This window comes from Gadus morhua, chromosome 4 (assembly GCF_902167405.1).
Source record: "Gadus morhua chromosome 4, gadMor3.0, whole genome shotgun sequence".
Lineage (NCBI taxonomy): Eukaryota > Metazoa > Chordata > Actinopteri > Gadiformes > Gadidae > Gadus > Gadus morhua.
The window spans coordinates 36,278,057-36,296,459 of record NC_044051.1 but is presented as its reverse complement, the minus strand read 5'-3'; the positions used below and the strand labels follow the sequence as shown (position 1 = coordinate 36,296,459).

General features: G+C 43.9%; 2 protein-coding genes and 1 pseudogene across 7 annotated transcripts in view; all 3 read right to left on the bottom strand.

Moving 5' to 3' along the window:
• Positions 1 to 2,497, bottom strand: part of LOC115541759 (zinc finger protein 62 homolog) — a 29,279-nt pseudogene extending 26,782 nt beyond the window's left edge.
• Positions 2,498 to 2,616: 119 nt separating this feature from the next.
• LOC115542374 (uncharacterized) overlaps positions 2,617 to 18,403 on the bottom strand; it is a 31,313-nt gene continuing 15,526 nt past the window's right edge. Inside the window, exons 1-10 of one of the 4 annotated variants that reach the window (XM_030354634.1) lie at positions 11,551 to 11,898; positions 10,687 to 10,795; positions 8,581 to 8,693; positions 8,238 to 8,301; positions 6,520 to 6,632; positions 6,176 to 6,242; positions 4,458 to 4,570; positions 4,114 to 4,177; positions 3,038 to 3,150; positions 2,617 to 2,827 (exon numbers count right to left, since the gene is read on the bottom strand). In XM_030354634.1, coding sequence (XP_030210494.1) covers positions 2,756 to 2,827; positions 3,038 to 3,150; positions 4,114 to 4,177; positions 4,458 to 4,570; positions 6,176 to 6,242; positions 6,520 to 6,632; positions 8,238 to 8,301; positions 8,581 to 8,693; positions 10,687 to 10,795; positions 11,551 to 11,604 — 882 coding nt within the window. In that variant the 5' untranslated portion in view covers positions 11,605 to 11,898 and the 3' untranslated portion in view covers positions 2,617 to 2,755. Of the gene's footprint in view, positions 2,828 to 3,037; positions 3,151 to 4,113; positions 4,178 to 4,457; positions 4,571 to 6,175; positions 6,243 to 6,519; positions 6,633 to 8,237; positions 8,302 to 8,580; positions 8,694 to 10,686; positions 10,796 to 11,550; positions 11,899 to 18,403 lie in introns of those variants that run through there. The other 3 variants (XM_030354636.1, XM_030354635.1, XM_030354638.1) reach the window with 3 other exon arrangements.
• Positions 14,609 to 17,913, bottom strand: LOC115542371 (uncharacterized). 3 transcript variants are annotated; one of them, XM_030354630.1, is made up of 4 exons: positions 17,192 to 17,908; positions 16,464 to 16,596; positions 15,261 to 15,535; positions 14,613 to 15,070 (listed from the first exon to the last, which is right to left on the bottom strand). In XM_030354630.1, exons 1-4 carry the CDS (start codon positions 17,474 to 17,476, stop codon positions 14,999 to 15,001), a joined length of 765 nt encoding a protein of 254 aa, XP_030210490.1. In that variant the 5' UTR covers positions 17,477 to 17,908; the 3' UTR covers positions 14,613 to 14,998. The 3 variants fall into 3 exon arrangements, with proteins under 3 accessions (XP_030210488.1, XP_030210490.1, XP_030210489.1); XM_030354629.1 differs by having other exon boundaries at positions 14,614 to 15,070; positions 15,255 to 15,535; positions 17,192 to 17,907; XM_030354628.1 differs by having other exon boundaries at positions 14,609 to 15,535; positions 17,192 to 17,913.

Genomic DNA, 18,403 nt, shown 5'->3' with positions numbered 1-18,403 from the left:
TCCGGTAAAACACTATAGGACATTGATCATGATATGCCTCAATATCAGAATAACAACCATGGGTCAAATAGCAATGGCTAGTGGAATGAAAGTGAAAACAGTGTAAGCTTGTCCAGGCCCTGCAAGTCAGGATGTAGGCTATGAATCAGAATACATTTTTAGCTAGTGGGCATCCCAGAAACCAATTCTATATTTTCTTGGGGAGGACCCCCGTCCATTACTGCACCCCACCCACGAATTGGATCACCAGCCGCCGCTGCAAACAGAGAGTGAAGGGTGACCAATAATAGGAATCTTCTGACTTTGTCCCGTTAGAATAATGCTGCATTCTAGAGGAAGGACCGGCATAAACTGAGCATCACTGAGATCTAGACATTTAACCAGGGACCTTTTAAAATGGATCATCTTCAACCATTATCGCCTATTATGAGACAATCCATCCAAGGTAGTTAGCATTAAGCGCACAGAATGGAAAGGTAAGTGGAATGAACGCAATCATGTAAAATGTGGGGTTCAATCGCAGTCTATTTCACAAGTGAACATTGCAGGCTTTTTGTAATAACAAAGATAACGGTAATGACAATGTTGTGGCAATGTCAAGCATAACTTTAATATACCAATTATATGAACCGTTTGAATGATTAGTCAATTTCAATCAATTTCTATGCATTCTCCAAGGACCAAGAGATACCTCCCGTCCTCTCTGATTAAAATGTGCTAAGATAGTTTGCATTTGCAACTGTGGGCACCAAGTTTGATACTGAGGCCAATCCAGACTTCTTTGTTGTGTAGATTCCTTTAACTGTCTTGCAGCCATGTCCACTTCACCCATATTGTGAATTGCAATTTAACTTGGTCTCTCCTCTGGCCAATCCTAAACTCCACGAAGGCCCCTCCCCCTGACCTTTGTTTCCTTTGTATTTACCCACGATGTGAACGTTACCTATAAGAATCATGTACACCCATCGTCTCATTGACTGTATGCTTGGTAACTTTGCTGCCTGTATCTTCCCCTGATCAAGCTCTACATTAAATCAAATATTTTGCTGTCAGAAGTGTCCTAGAAATAAGTTATTCAACACAGACATCAATTAATAAAATCAGAAAGCGAATCAAAAGTTGAAAGTGTTTAATCGTGATGAAAAGAAAAACTAAAGCAGTAATTTCAACCAATACAGGACGGAGGTCTCAATCAAAGAGTCCTGTTACCCCGTGTCAAAGTGTGCTTTGAGCAAGTGCAAACGCAAACTGCTTGGGTCGCTGTAGCAGGCGTTGCACTGCAGACACACGCAGGGCTTCTCCTCAGAGTGAGTCCTCATGTGGATCTCCAGGTCGCATTTCCGTTGGAAGCACTTCGTGCATTGGTCACACCTGTAGGGCTTCTCACCGGTGTGAGTCCACATGTGGTACTTCAGGAAGCGACCGTGAGTGAAGCGCTTCGGGCATTGGTCACACCTGTAGGGATTTTCCTCAGAGTGAATCCTCATGTGGATATTCATCTCGCCTTTCTGACTGAAGCACTTCATGCATTGGTCACACTTGTAGGGCTTCTCACCGGAGTGAGTCCTCAGGTGGATCTTCAGGTAGCATTTCCGTTGGAAGCTCTTCGTGCATTGATCACACCTGTAGGGCATCTCCCCAAAATGAGTCGACATGTGGAACTTCAGGGCGCGGCCTTGACTGAAGCGCTTCGGGCATTGCTCGCACCTGTAGGGCTTCTCCCCAGTGTGAGTCCTCATGTGGATATTCAGCTGGCCTTTCTGACTGAAGCACTTCATGCATTGGTCACACTTGTAGGCCTTCTCGCCGGAGTGAGTTCTCATGTGGATATTCAGGTTGCTTTTCAGACTGAAGCACTTCGTGCAATGGTCACACTTGTAGGGCTTCTCGCCGGAGTGAGTTCTCATGTGGACATTCAGGCGGCCTTTCAGACTGAAGCCCTTCGTGCATTGGTCACACCTGTAGGGCTTCTTGCCGGTGTGAGTAGTCATGTGTAACTTCAGGGTGGGGCCATGACTGAAGCACTTCGTGCATTGGTCACACTTGTAGGGCTTCTCCCCGGAGTGAGTCCTCATGTGGATCTTCAGGGGGCCTTTCAGACTGAAGCGCTTTGTGCATTGGTCACACTTGTAGGGCTTCTTGCCGATGCGAGTACTCATGTGGACGATCATATTGACATTGTTGGAAATAACCTTTCCACACAAGCCCTTGCGGCAGCTCTGATGCCCAGTCAGGTCCTCGAGGCGGACGAGCCTCACGCTGCAGTTCAGGCTCTTGGCCACGCTGTGGTCAGCGGACAGCGAGCTCAAGGCCTCCAGTTCTGACGCGGCAAAGAGGGTGTCATGACCGTCCACCGCCAGTGGGCCCTCCCCTTGTCCGTAGACGCACAGGATGCGCAGCTCCCCGCTGTGACTTGACATGTGGGAGGAGCCAGGGGCGTCCACGCGCAGACTCTCCGAGATGGCGCCGCGCTGCGTGCTGCAGTCTCTAATGTCATTGTCTTCTTCAGAGAGGAAAACAAACGAGAGAAAGTAATGTTTTTAATTAAGAATTTTCACAAAGGTATACAGTATGTACTTTGTACACACTTGTGTATTGGAAGATTTATATTTGGACATTCTAACTTCTATTTGTTGATTATGCATTTTCCTTGTCGCCCTTTGGATGGTCAAGGGTTAAAGGCTCCTGCTGAGAAGGCAGAATCGAGTACATTCGCAGTTTATGTTGTTTTCTTGCATAGATGCAATGTGTATTACTAACCTACGGTGGTCATGCCTCCACCAATATCCTCTTCAAGCTTGATTGAAATGGTGCCTGGGGTCTGCTGCTTTCCACATAAAGAAGGAAACACACACAAGACATATTCTTTCATCACACGGCTTGGCACGCCCTGCAATTTCAATGTCTTGCCTGCGTATTTTTTTTTGTTGATTCATGACCCTCGCATGCAAGAATGAGTTCACATCTGAGTGTAGGCTAAAACGCGATTAACTATTTACAATTGCAAAAATGGCAACATATTCTTTATTTTGCTAACCACCAATTCCTCGCAGCGACTGGACCAGTGGGAGGAGCCGGGGGCGATCACACCCAGAATCTCTGAGGTGGCGCCACACTGAGTGCCACGGTCTACAAAGGCATCGCAGTCTTCTGCAGACAGAGAAAAAAAAGAAAAATGTATTGTTTTGATACATTATTTGCATAAAGGGAGGCATTGTGTATTTGTACACGTGAAAAAAAACTCTTTAAATGTATGTAACATTGACAGAGGGTTTCAAATGTGTACTTCTGACAAAGATTCACAGTTTTGGAGAGGGACATCTCCTTCAGCACCCTCCTCCCTAGACTCAAAGCTCAAGTGGTTGGCCAGGTTAAGGACACCCAACGAACACCAGCGCAAAATGACCTGATCACAATATGACATGCGAGGCAAGCGCAATAATTCTATTACATTTAGGAAATTATTACATGCATCTCTTCTCAAATATATTCGACCCTGGAAGTTTAAACAAATCAGTTTCTCTGCCGTAATCATCTGCGCGCCTAGGGCTTTTTTTTTTCTTGTTTTTTCGTGCTAAAATGATGAACAGGTGAAGAGCAGCAGCGATCAGGAGGAGTAGGCAAGAAAAGCCATATGTTCAGAAGGACAGTTCATGTTCTGAAGGAGGTTCATGTTTTAAAGAGCCGTTCATGTTCAAAAATGCATTCATGTTGCAGAACCGTTAATAGCAAAGCTTGAGAAGACTGCATATTTGTACTTTATTGTGGCATACTTGATGCGGCCCAGCCTCACCCAGACTCTACCTCCAGCGGCCCCCAGGCAAATTGAGTTTGAGACCCCTGCTCTAAGCTGATCAGCTAACATTCATGCATTATGAATTCATTGATGTTTGAGAATGTTAAACCAGCTCATGTGGCATCTGTCAAACCCTTCTGGGCTCTTGACTGATTCCATCTTCGAAATGCAACTCCCAAGTTTAACTTGTGTTTTAGCAGGGCGCTGGTCATGATGCTTTTCCAAAGAGGACCAGGCTTTTTAGCGCAGGTAGAATCAAGTACATTCTCAGTTTATCAAGGTTGTTTTCTTGCATAGATGCAATGTGTATTACTAACCTACGGCGGGCAGGCCTCCACCAATATCCTCTTCAAGCTTGATTGAAATGGTGTCTGGGGTCTGCTGCTTTCCACATAAAGAAGGAAACACACACAAGACATATTCTTTCATTTTCACAGAATAGCTGTCAATCCCCACTACCAACAGATTAGGCGTTTTCACACTGCCAGGCTGGTTCGGTCGCAGATTGGCACGCCCTGCAATCTCAATGTCTTGCCTGCGTATTGTTTTTTTTGATTCAAGACCCTCGCATGCAAGAATGAGTTCACATCTGAGTGTAGGCTAAAACGAGATTAACTAATTACAAGTGCAAAAATGGCAACATATTCTTTATTTTGCTAACCACCAATTCCTCGCAGCGACTGGACCAGTGGGAGGAGCCAGGGGCGATCACACCCAGAATCTCTGAGGTGGCGCCACACTGAGTGCCACGGTCGACAAAGGCATCGCAGTCTTCTGCAGACAGAGAAAAAAAGGAAAAATTAATTGTTTTGATACATTATTTGCATAAAGGGAGGCATTGTGTATTTGTACACATGAAAGAAACTCTTTCAATGTATGTAACATTGACAGAGGGTTTAAAATGCGTACTTCTGACAAAGATTCACAGTTTTAGAGAGGGACATCTCCTCCAGCACCCTCCTCCCTAGACTCAAAGCTCAAGTGGTTGGCCAGGTTAAGGACACTCAACGAACACCAGCGCAAAATGACCTGATCACAATATGACATGCGAGGTAAGCACAATAATTCTATTTCGACACAAAAGAGCAACAACGTGTCCTTCCCTCTAAGCCAGTGCTTTCAAACTCGCGGCCCGCCGGACGATATTTTGTGGCCCCCTACATGACAAAGTTTGGTCACTTTTTCTTTTTTTTGCTGAGTCGCTGCGCTTGCCCAGGGGCCTCATTTATAAAGCTTGCTGCGCACAAAAAACTTGCATAAGACGGAGGTGAAATGTACGTAGGCCAATGGTATGGCTTCTCCCAAGTGTGTGTGCGCTGGAGATACGCCCTTCTCTCCTGTGTGACTCCTATGATGTATTTCGAGCTTACTGAAGCATCTGAAACTAACCGCTTAGCAACCGAATTCCTCAAGTTGTGGAGCTTCATATCCCTGAGCATGAAATGTGCGTCAGTTTTTCTCACTGCAAACGTTGGTCGGCTATTTATAGAAAATGTCTATGTTTTGACATGTTTGATTGCATTTTATAACTGCATTGGCCTGGATATGTCGGTAGGTGTGTGTGTGTGTGTGTGTGTGTGTGCGTGCGTGTCTTCCCGTGTGTCCAGTGGGAGAAGAAATATCGACGGTGTGAAAGAGTGTTTTGTATCAAGTTGAGGCTGACACATATTAATTGAAATTTATATATCGAGATAAAATCATGTAATACATTTAGGAAATTATTACATGCATCTCTTCTCAAAAATATTCGACCCTGGAAGTTTAAACAAATCAGTTTCTCTGCCGCAATCATCTGCACGCCTCTGGCTTTTTTTCTATTTTATTTTTTTCTCTTTTCGTGTTAAAATTATGAACAGATGAAGAGCAGCAGTGATCAGGAGGAGTAGGCAAGAAAAGCCACATGTTCAGAAGGACACTTCATGTTCTGAAGGAGGTTCATGTTTTAAAGAGCCGTTCATGTTAAAAAATGCATTCATGTTGCAGAACCGTTAATAGCAAAGCTTGAGAAGACTGCATATTTGTACTTTATTGTGGCATACTTGATGCGGCCCAGCCTCACCCAGACTCTACCTCCAGCGGCCCCCAGGCAAATTGAGTTTGAGACCCCTGCTCTAAGCTGATCAGCTAACATTCATGCATTATGAATTCATTGATGTTTCAGAATGATAAACCAGCTCATGTGGCATCTGTCAAACCCTTCTGGGCTCTTGACTGATTCCATCTTCGAAATGCAACTCCCAAGTTGAACTTGTGTTTTAGCAGGGCGCTGGTCATGATGCTTTTCCAAAGAGGACCAGGCTTTTTAGCGCAGGTAGAATCAAGTACATTCTCAGTTTATCAAGGTTGTTTTCTTGCATAGATGCAATGTGTATTACTAACCTACGGCGGGCAGGCCTCCACCAATATCCTCTTCAAGCTTGATTGAAATGGTGTCTGGGGTCTGCTGCTTTCCACATAAAGAAGGAAACACACACAAGACATATTCTTTCATTTTCACAGAATAGCTGTCAATCCCCACTACCGACAGATTAGGCGTTTTCACACTGCCAGGCTGGTTCGGTCGCAGATTGGCACGCCCTGCAATCTCAATGTCTTGCCTGCGTATTGTTTTTTTTGATTCAAGACCCTCGCATGCAAGAATGAGTTCACATCTGAGTGTAGGCTAAAACGAGATTAACTAATTACAAGTGCAAAAATGGCAACATATTCTTTATTTTGCTAACCACCAATTCCTCGCAGCGACTGGACCAGTGGGAGGAGCCAGGGGCGACCACACCCAGAATCTCTGAGGTGGCGCCACACTGAGTGCCACGGTCTACAAAGGCATCGCAGTCTTCTGCAGACAGAGAAAAAAAGGAAAAATTATTGTTTTGATACATTATTTGCATAAAGGGAGGCATTGTGTATTTGTACACGTGAAAGAAACTCTTTCAATGTATGTAACATTGACAGAGGGTTTAAAATGCGTACTTCTGACAAAGATTCACAGTTTTGGAGAGGGACATCTCCTCCAGCACCCTCCTCCCTAGACTCAAAGCTCAAGTGGTTGGCCCGGTAGGACACTCAACGAACACCAGCGCAAAATGACCTTATCCCAACATGACATGCGAGGTAAGCGCAATAATTCTATTTCGACACAAAAGAGCAACAACGTGTCCTTCCCTCTAAGCCAGTGCTTTCAAACTCGCGGCCCGCCGGACGATATTTTGTGGCCCCCTACATGACAAAGTTTGGTCACTTTTTCTTTTTTTTGCTGAGTCGCTGCGCTTGCCCAGGGGCCTCATTTATAAAGCTTGCTGCGCACAAAAACCTTGCATAAGACGGAGGTGAAATGTACGTAGGCCAATGGTATGGCTTCTCCCAAGTGTGTGTGCGCTGGAGATACGCCCTTCTCTCCTGTGTGAATCCTCTGATGTATTTCGAGCTTACTGAAGCATCTGAAACTAACCGCTTAGCAACCGAGTTCCTCAAGTTGTGGAGCTTCATATCCCTGAGCATTAAATGTGCGTCAGTTTTTCTCCCTGCAAACGTTGGTCGGCTATTTATAGAAAATGTCTATGTTTTGACATGTTTGATTGCATTTATGACTGCATTGGCCTGGATACGTCGGTAGGTGTGTGTGTTTGTTTGTGTGTGTGTGTGCGTGTGTGTGTCTTCCCGTGTCTCCAGTGGGAGAAGAAATATCGACGGTGTGAAAGAGTGTTTTGCATTAAGTTGAGGCTGACACATATTAATTGAAATTTATATATCGAGATAAATTCATGCAATACATTTAGGAAATTATTACATGCATCTCTTCTCAAAAATATTCGACCCTGAAAGTTTAAACAAATCAGTTTCTCTGCCGCAATCATCTGCACGCCTCTGGCTTTTTTTCTATTTTATTTTTTTCTCTTTTCGTGTTAAAATTATGAACAGATGAAGAGCAGCAGTGATCAGGAGGAGTAGGCAAGAAAAGCCACATGTTCAGAAGGACACTTCATGTTCTGAAGGAGGTTCATGTTTTAAAGAGCCGTTCATGTTAAAAAATGCATTCATGTTGCAGAACCGTTAATAGCAAAGCTTGAGAAGACTGCATATTTGTACTTTATTGTGGCATACTTGATGCGGCCCAGCCTCACCCAGACTCTACCTCCAGCGGCCCCCAGGTAAGTTGAGTTTGAGACCCCTGCTCTAAGCTGATCAGCTAACATTCATGCATTATGAATTCATTGATGTTTCAGAATGATAAACCAGCTCATGTGGCATCTGTCAAACCCTTCTGGGCTCTTGACTGATTCCATCTTCGAAATGCAACTCCCAAGTTTAACTTGTGTTTTAGCAGGACGCTGGTCATGATGCTTTTCCAAAGAGGACCACGCTTTTTAGTGCAGATAGAATGAAGTACATTCTCAGTTTATCAAGGTTGTTTTCTTGCATAGATGCAATGTGTATTACTAACCTACGGCGGGCATGCCTCCACCAATATCCTCTTCAAGCTTGATTGAAATTGTGTCTGGAGTCTGCTGCTTTCCACATGAAGAAGGAAACACACACAACACATATTCTTTCATTTTCACAGGATAGTTGACAATCCCCACTACCGACAGATTAGGCGTTTTCACACTGCCAAGCTGGTTCGGTCGCGGTTTAGCACGCCCTGCAATTTCAATGTCTTGCCTGCGTATTTTTTTTTTGATTCAAGACCCTCGCATGCAAGAATGAGTTCACATCTGAGTGTTAGCTAAAACGCGATTAACTATTTACAAGTGCAAAAATGGCAACATATTCTTTATTTTGCCAACCACCAATTCCTCGCAGCGACTGGACCAGTGGGAGGAGCCAGGGGCGACCACCACCAGAATCTCTGAGGTGGCGCCACGCTGAATGCTACGGTCTCCAAACGCATCGCAGTCTTCTGCAGAGGGAGAATAAAAGGCAAAATTAATTGTTTTGATACATTATTTGCATAAAGGGAGGCATTGTGTATTTGTACACGTGAAAGAAACTCTTCAAATGTATGTAACATTGACACAGAGGGTTTAAAATGTGTAGCGCTGACAAAGGGTGCACTCACACTAGGCCATCTGGCCGTGGCCGTTTTAGAACCTAACCGTGCTAAATCTGCCAGTGTGAGTTAGGGCTGTCAAAATTGCTCAAAACTGACATTCGAATGTTCGTTTGGAAAAAAATCACGAATTCGAACTATTCGAATATCTGGTTGCCTATTTTACGCAGTTGCCGTCAATATGTCAATAATGCGACAAAACCATGGTTCAAATTAGTGGGATATATATATATCCTATAAACAGCCCAGTAACGTGGAGGCCTAATCATGAAAAGCCACAACTTTGTATCGCTTGCATTTCACCACCACACCTGCAAGCACGCAAACTATAGTAATCTGAAGAAGACGCCCGCTTCTGAATGTTACAAAGTATGCTAGTGGTAACGTTCCTTGCTTTGCTTACCATTTATCGAGAAGGCCTATTAAAATCGATAAAGAAAAAAATGCATGTCGCCTACGTCTTCCACCATGCCAGCGAAAGGGCCAGCACTACGCACCGTTCGGTTTCCTGAAAAAAAAGCTGTCTCGGACTTTTCCGAGAACATTGCGTTACAGCAGCTTTCACCAGCCAGACTACTAGCTCCCTGAGCTCTACTTCGGATGCTTATTGAATGGCATAGCCGAGCTGGAATACCTATATCCAAGTACGGAAACCCCGAGGGGATAAAATACATTCGCTCTTCACATACTAGTCTGTTACACTTGTACCGCGGGAGTGTTTTTTCACATTCGAATATTATGAGGGACATCGCGAACAGACAGAGGCTCATTCACAAAGCAGATAGAGGCGCTTGTACCACGGGTGTGTTTTTTCACATTCGAATATTAATTTTCACGTTCGAATTCGCGTTTTTGGATACATTTCGAACGAATATTCGAACTTCGAATATTCGTTGACAGCCCTAGTGTGAGTGTGGCAAGTCGGGCCAGGCCTGGGAGAGGTGTGCTGCTACGGCACGGGCCGCTACGGTACAGATGCTAATGTGCCGACACGCGCACACGTACGGCTACGTAACCTGAGCTGGATGACGTATAATCCATGCGACGACCACGGACATAATAAAGGCAACGAGCCTTGTTTCCCATTAAACGGTAAACATATATCCAAATAAGGAACAGACTCAGCAAAGTGCGAACTGTGTGTTGTTGTCCATTGTTGTTAGAACTCTGACTGGCAGCAGACTTTATTATGGTCCATGCAGCTGACGCTTGGTGATGACGTGTTACTTAGGACGTGATGACGTATGTGCAAGAGCCTACCGTGGCCAGGCCACAGTCGCGGCGCCCAAAGGCCAGATGGCCTAGTGTGAGTGCAGGCCAGAGAACAATGGGGCCATTTGAGCACGGTTAGGTGTGAGTGCACCCAAAGATTCACAGTTTTGGAGAGGGACGTCTCCTCCAGCACAATCCTCCCTAGACTCAAAGCTCAAGTGGTTGGCCAGGTTAAGGACACTCAACAAACACCAGCGCAAAGTGATCTGATCACAACATGACATGCGAGGCAAGCGCAATAATTCTATTATGACACTAAAAAACAACAACGTGTCCTTCCCTTCTAAGCTGATCAGCTAACATTCATACATTATGAATTCATTGATGTTTAAGAATGATAAACCAGCTCATGTGGCATCTGTCTTGAAACCCATCTTGGCTCTTGACTGATTCCATCTTTGAAAAGCAACTCCGAAGTTTGACTCTTGTTTTAGCAGGGCGCTGGTCATGATACTTTTCAAAAGAGGACCAGGCTTTTTAGCGCAGTTAGAATCTAGCATCAGCCTAGAATCAATGCTGCCAAGAATCTACTACACCAAGGGAAAAAATACTCAATGTGGAAAGTACACACCTTCACTTTTAAAATGGGGCTGCAAAAAAGTATGTGTTTCCAGGTGGTCTGTCTGGCAGGCAACATCCCTTGAGATTAGCTGCTGAATGTAAGCACTTGATGAGCTGGCCTGCGTAGAGACAACAAAGTAAAATCAGTACTAAATTTTTTACATTGTATATAGTCCAGGTGCAAGTTGTAAGAAGATATAAGATAAGCATGTTTAGTGAATTACATTAGCCTAATACTTAAACTTAGTTATATGAAATGATATTACATCATTGATTTGTTTACATATTATATAGTTCATCTCATCAACTCAATACCATGACATCAAGCTCTGCAGAAATCTGCTTATAACCCTTTGATTTGAATCAGAGGGTAGAAGGGTTTGAAAAAACGGGATGCCTGGAACGCACCATATGTGTTTAGGGTGAGTTTAACAGGTCATAATGATCTCATCAGTAAAACGCTAGAACTACTGCGGTCCAGTGGCCGGTAAAATACAGTTGTATTCGTTTGTTGTATGGTGAGCAGACATTGTTAAACATTGCATTCCCTTGGTATCCAAGCAGTAGAGATCAGTGCCTGTAGCCCCTTTGTTGAATTGTGCCCATTCTCGTGTGATGCCCCTTGCTTGCTAAGGTGCACACTCGACTTACAGTGTGTGTATTATAGGAATGAATGGGCGGCCATGTTTTAGTCCGCTGTCCTTTCTTTAATAGGTCCATGGTATTTACACACATAACTGATGCTATCTACCGTAACATTAGCGATAGTAACTTGGCTGTTAGCTGTTGCGCTAATGCTAAAGCAACATTACAATGCTAACAAGGTAACCATATACAGTAAAGCAACACAATGATATGGCGTTAGTTAACTTACTTTTTCGAGGTTTGTAGCTGAGCGGTGGAGAGTTGGTACTAATACATTCTTCATTTTCAGACGTTGAGCAAGTCCAGCTCAGTATCGGCCCAAGTAGAGGAAGCAGTCGTCAGTGAAATGTTAGGCGCAGACTGGCGCATTTCCAGAGACAAAAAATTAACCCACTGGTTCTTCAGCGGCTCGGATGAAGGGAAGAATCATAGACTTTTGTGTTCATTTGTACATCCAAACACTGAGCAACTGCGATGCTTCGCTCATTTGCGAGCCATGGTGTCTCTCTGAAGGAAAGAACTATGTGTACACGTTCGTAACTCATTTTCTCGTGGGCGGTCGGGACAAATAATCTGGGCGGACAAAATTAGAGAAAGTGGAAGCATCCTTTCCCCGTAATTTCCTTTTTTTTTTTATTGAACATGGTTAAAAATTCTTCAAACAAAATAATGAGCATTAAAATGTAAAAAATAAATCCTACGCAATAAATAATAAAGTTCAAATAATACCGTTTTTTTTTAATTATGATGTTCAGCTCGTATGTTAAAACAAATCAAAGCTTTTGGACCAAACAATAACACAAAATTTGAACAGATTTACCGAAACCATCAAACAAGAAAAGAAAAACAGAAATTCACTGCTCCAGCTCATAACAATTCATTATTTTTTTCCAAAGATTTGTTTTAGTTTTGATAGTGGTACATTTTAAGCCTTTTGCATTGGTTCTTAAAATTCTTATTGGTGGTTTGTTGAATATACAGGTGCCTATTTGATGGAGGACAGATCAAAGACATATCAAAGTTAATGCATGTGGAACAACTAGGGGGCGGTGAATCCTCCTTGTTGCAGTTCACCTTCTGAACTGCAGCGAGACACACACACACACACACACACACACTAAGCAAGTAAAAAGAAGAAAGACCCAACACGAACCCTACCCCTGTTAATGAACACACAACATAATGAAGAATTGATCAAGATAGGCTTGTTCTCCCTTCCCCTCAGTAACTGAATTACTCAGAAGAATCACATGTAACTACACTGTCTTGTTTCCGCACATTGTAGTAATTTGGAGCTGATTGGACAATTCAGCCAATGAATCAAATAGGCTACCTCCCTCAGCAGCATTCGTGCATTGCACAACATAACTACATGCAGAGAGAAGTGACCGATAGTTAACTAGCAGAGTTGTAAAGGCACTTTCTACCCATTTCAGTGGAGGAATTGGACTCCTCAAGCAATGTTATACTTAAAAGGAACGAGTAAATTACATAATAATTAAGTGATTTGGCATGTAGCATATAAAAAAAAAAGGTCCCAAACAGCATTTGAAATTGACGTTGAGACTCCGGTAAAACACTATAGGACATTGATCTTGATATGCCTCAATATCAGAAGAACAACCATGGGTCAAATAGCAATGGCTAGTGGAATGAAAGTGAAAGCAGTGTAAGCTTGTCCAGGCCCTGCAAGTCAGGATGTAGGCTATTAATCAGAATACATTTTTAGCTAGTGGGCATCCCAGAAACCAATTCTATATTTTCTTGGAGAGGACCCCCGTCCAATACTGCACCCCACCCACGAATTGGATCACCAGCCGCCACTGCAAACAGGGAGTGAAGGGGGACCAATGCTAGGAATCTTCTGACTTTGTCCCGTTAGAATAATGCTGCATTCTAGAGGAAGGACCGGCTTAAACTGAGCATCACTGAGAACTAGACATTTAACCAGGGACCTTTTAAAATGGATCATCTTCAATCATCTTTGTCCTAAAAATAAGTTATTCAACACAGACATCAATTATTAATAAAAACAGAAAGCGAATCAAAATTTGGAAAGCATTTAATCGTAATGAAAAGAAAAAAAAAAGCAGTAATTTCAACCAATACAGGACAGAGGTCTCAATCAAAGCGTCCCGTTACCTCGTGCCAAAGTGTGCTTGAGCATGTGCACACGCAAATTGCTTGGGTCACTGAAGCTGGCGTTGCACTGCAGACACACACAGGGCTTCTCCCCAGAGTGAGTCCTCATGTGGATCTTCAGGGGGCCTTTCCAACCGAAGCGCCTCGTGCATTGGTCACACCTGTATGGCTTCTCGCCGGAGTGAGTCCTCATGTGGGACTTCAGGGCAGATCTCTGACTGAAGCACTTCATGCATTGGTCACACCTGTAGGGCTTCTCCCTGGTGTGAGTCCTCATGTGGATCTTCAGGTCGAAGCTCTGACTGAAGCGCTTCGTGCATTGGTCACAACTGTAGGGCTTCTCGCCAGTGTGGGTCCTCATGTGAATCTTTAGCTTGGAGCTCTCTCTGAAGCGCTTCATGCATTGGTCACACCTGTAGGGCTTCTCCCCGGAGTGAGTCCTCATGTGGATCTTTAGGGCATCTTTCCGAAGGAAGCGCTTACTGCATTGGTCACACTGGTAGGGCTTCTCCCCGGAGTGAGTCCTCATGTGGATCTTTAGGGCATCTTTCCGAAGGAAGCGCTTACTGCATTGGTCACACTGGTAGGTCTTCTCCCCGGAGTGAATCCTCATGTGGATCTTCAGGTCTCTTTGCTGTTGGAAGCGCTTCGTGCATTGTTCGCACCCATACCGCTTCTCGTCAGTGTGGGTCGTCATGTGGACAATCATATTGGCATTGTTGGGAATAACCTTTCCACACAAAACACCGGGCCGGCCCTTGCGGCCGCCCTGATGCCCAGTCAGCTCCTCAAGGCGGACCAGCCGCACGCTGCAGTTCAGGCTCTTGGCCACGCTGTGGTCTGAGGACAGCGAGCGCAAGGCCTCCGGTTCTGACGCGGCAAAGAGGGTGTTATGGTAGTCCACCGCCAGTGGGCCCTCCCCTTGTCCGTAAACGCTCAGGATGCGCAGCTCCCCGCTGTGACTGGACATTTGGGAGGAGCCAGGGGCGTCCACACGCAGACTCTCCGAGGTGGCGCCGCGCTGCGTGCTGCAGTCTCTAATGCCATTGTCGTCTTCTTCAGAGAGGAAAACAAAGACAGAGGGAAATTAAAGGTTTTAATTCATTATTTGCACAAAGGGATACAGTATGTACACGCTGTGTGTATTGGAAGAATTACATTTTGACTATTTGTTGACTATACATTTTCCCTATTCCCCTCCGGAGGGAGGGGGGGTGGGGGGGTCAAAGGCTCAAGCTGAGAAGGCACCGCTATATCTCCGCCCTTTAAGGATACGGAGGAGGTCATTAAGACACCCATGACATCTGTTGTTTCCAATCACCTGTTTTATCAATACTCTGATTCAGCATTCCTGCACCTGTCCGCCATGAAGAAGTTGTAAATCATTCTACTATAAAATGCATAAGTAGTCCTCGTGTTTAAGCAGGGCTCTGGTCATGATGCTTTTCCAAAGAGGACCAGGCTTTTTAGCGCAGATAGAATCGAGTACATTCTCAGCTGATCCAGGTTGTTTGCTTACATAGATGCAATGTGTATTACTGACCTACAGCGGGCAAGCCTCCACCAATATCCTCTTCAACCTTGATTGAAATGGTGTCTGGGGTCTGCTGCTTTCCACATAAAGAAGGAAACACACACAAGACATATTCTTTCATTTGCACAGAAAAATGAATCCCTACTTGAGAGTGAGACACATTGAATCATAAAGGTGTTATAATCTAAGGGTGTGTGCTGGACTTGTAACAGAGGAAGCCTCTCTTTTGGATGGTGAATAGGAAGATGATTTCCAACCTTTACCCTCAGCTCCTTGCGGCGGACCAGCCGCTTGCCGCGCTCCAGGCTCTTGGCCACGCTGTGGTCTGCAGACAGCGAGTTCAGGTCCTCAACTTCTGACGCCATGAAGAGGGTGTCATGGCCGTCCATCGCCAGAGGGCCCTCCCCTTTTCCGTAGACGCTCAGAATCTTCAGCTCCCCGCTGTGACTGGACATGTGGGAGGAGCCAGGGGTGTCCACACCCAGACTCTCCGAGGTGGCGTTGCGCTGAGTGCTACGGTCTCCAAAGGCATCGCAGTCTTTTGCAGAGGGAGAAAAAAGAGAATAAAGAGTAATTGTTTTGATACATTAGTCACTCAAAACAAAGAAGCAGTAGCCTGACTGCTATGTTCAAATGACATTTGTTCAAAGCAGTCGTTTAATTGCACTATAGGCTCTTTTTGTTTGTTGTTTGTTTGTTGTTTGTATCGTCCTGTTTTGATCAGTATATGCCAATGTTGTTATCAATAAAAAATCATTTGCACAAGGCAAGCCGATGCACTTCGCCATGTTGATAAGAGAATTAAAATGAGAAGAATTATGGGACAAAAAAAATCAAGGGATATTTAGCATAGAAAAATAATTTGTGATTAATTGCGATTAATCGTGAGTTAACTATGACATTAATGCGATTAATCACAATTAAATATTTTAATCGCTTGACAGCTCTAGTATTTAACATTGACCCAGAGGGTTTAAAATGTTTCCTGCAGACACAGATTCACACTTTTGGGGAGTGATGTCTCCTCCAGCACCCTCCTCCCTAGACTCAAAGCTCAAGCGGGTGACCAGTTGGAGGAAACTCCAACTGGACGGTGGAGGAAACTCAACAAACTTTTTTTGTGTTTATTGTGTTCGTTGGAGGAAACTCAACGAACACAACAACAAGTGACAACGTGTCCTTCCCTGTAAGCTGATCAGCTAACATATATATATCCTGAATTCATTGATGTTTGAGAATGATAAACCAGCTCATGTGGCATCTGTCTTGAAACCCTTCTGGGCTCTTGACTGATTTAATCTTTGAAATGTGACTTAAGTTTTATCAGGGCATTTATCTGGTCATGATGCTTTTCCAAAGAGGACCAGGCCTTTTAGCGCAGGTAGAATCTAGCATCAGCCTAGAATCTGTGCTTTCTAGAATCTACTACATCAAAAGTAGATGTACTCAAGTTTGAAAGTACATACCTTCACTTTTAAAATGGGGCTGCAAAGTGTTTAAGGATAGCTGTGTGCCTACAGTATGTGTTTCCAGGTGGTCTGTCTGGCAGGCAACATCCCTTGAGAGAAGCTGCTGAATGTAAGCCCTTGATGAGCTGGCCTGTGTAGAGACAACAAGGTCAAATCAGTACTCAATTTATTACTTTGTATATATTCCAGGTGCAAGTTGTAAGAAGATATAAGATAAGAATGTTAAGTGAATTGCATTAGCCTAATACTTAAAATTTGATCTATAAAATGGTCAAATTATATTACATAATTTATTTGTTTACATATTTTATGTATCTTAAAAGCTAATCTCACCATCTCAATACAATGACTTCAAGCTCTGCAAAAATCTGCTTATAACCCTTTGATTGGAATTAGGTGATCCCCCAGGTTTTCAAAGGTGCACACACTCATTCAGAACGGTGATCCGGTGATCGTGTGTGTGTGTGTGTGTGTGTGTGTGTGTGTGTGTGTGTGTGTGTGTGTGTGTGTGTGTGTGTGTGTGTGTGTGTGTGTGTGTGTGTGTGTGTGTGTGTGTGTGTGTGTGTGTGTGTGTGTGTGTGTGTGTGTGCCTGATGCCATCTACCTTTACATCAGCAACAGTAACTGGGCTGTGCTGTACAGCCATTGCTTCAGCAACATTATAATGCTAACAAGGTAACCATATACAGTAAAGCAACACAATGATATGGCGTTAGTTAACTTACTTTTTCGAGGTTTGTAGCTGAGCCGTGGAGAGTTGGTACTGATCCAGACTTGATCTTCAGACATTGAGCAAGTCCAGCTCTGTATTGGCCCAAGTTGAGGAAGCAGTCGTCAGAGAAATGTTTGGCGCAGACTGGTGCATTTCCAGGGACAATAAAATTAACCCACTGGTTCTTCAGAGGCTCGGATGAAGGAACTAAAAATAGAGTTTTGTGTTCATTTGTGCATCCAAACACTGAGCAACTGCTATGCTTCGCACGTTTGCAAGTCCATGGTTTGCAAGCCATGATGCCTTCTTCTTCTTCTTCTTCTTCTTCTGAGTTTATTGGCGCCTTGCAAAACGATATGGAGCATTACCGGCACCTACGGTTTGGTTTAGAGATACTTCTTCTTCTTCTTCTTTTTCTTGTTCTTGTTCTTCTTCTTCTACTTTTGAGTTTATTTGCGAATTGCAAAACGATATGGAGCATTACCGCCACCTACTGTTTGGTTTGGAGATGCTGCTTCTTCTTCTGCTTCTGAGTTTATTGCCGCCTTGCAAAACTATATGGAGCATTACCGCCACGTACGTTTTGGTTTGGAGATGCTGCTTCTTCTTCTGCTTCTGAGTTTATTGCCGCCTTGCAAAACTATATGGAACATTACCGCCACCTACTGTTTGGTTTGGAGATGCTGCTTCTTCTTCTGGTTCTGAGTTTATTGCGCCTTGCAAAACTATATGGAGCATTACCGCCACCTACTGTTTGGTTTGGAGATTCTTCTTCTTCTTCTTCTTCTTCTTCTTCTTCTTCTTCTTCTTCTTCTTCTTCTTCTTCTTCTTCTTCTTCTTCTTCTTCTTCTTCTTCTTCTTCTTCTTCTTCTTCTTCTCAAAATTCAACCTAATTTCTTTAAGATTCAATATCAGTTCCCTTCTCTAAGCATCCAATTTTTGACAATTATCAAGCATAACATGTTCTAAAGTTTCTTCTTCATTACAATATTCACATCCTCCCGGATTGTGTTTTCCTATTTTAAATAATGTAGCCTACTGTTTAATCTTGTATGACCGTAAGACCAAAGCGTAACCTGGATATTATTGTTTCCTCTTTCCGGGTCTCCCCGTGCTTCTCATCACGCATACTTTTCTTTCAATTCTGTGTAACCACCTTCCTTTTCTCTCTTCTTCCCACTGCTTTTGCCACCTTTCTTCCAATTTATACTTGATTGTAGATTTC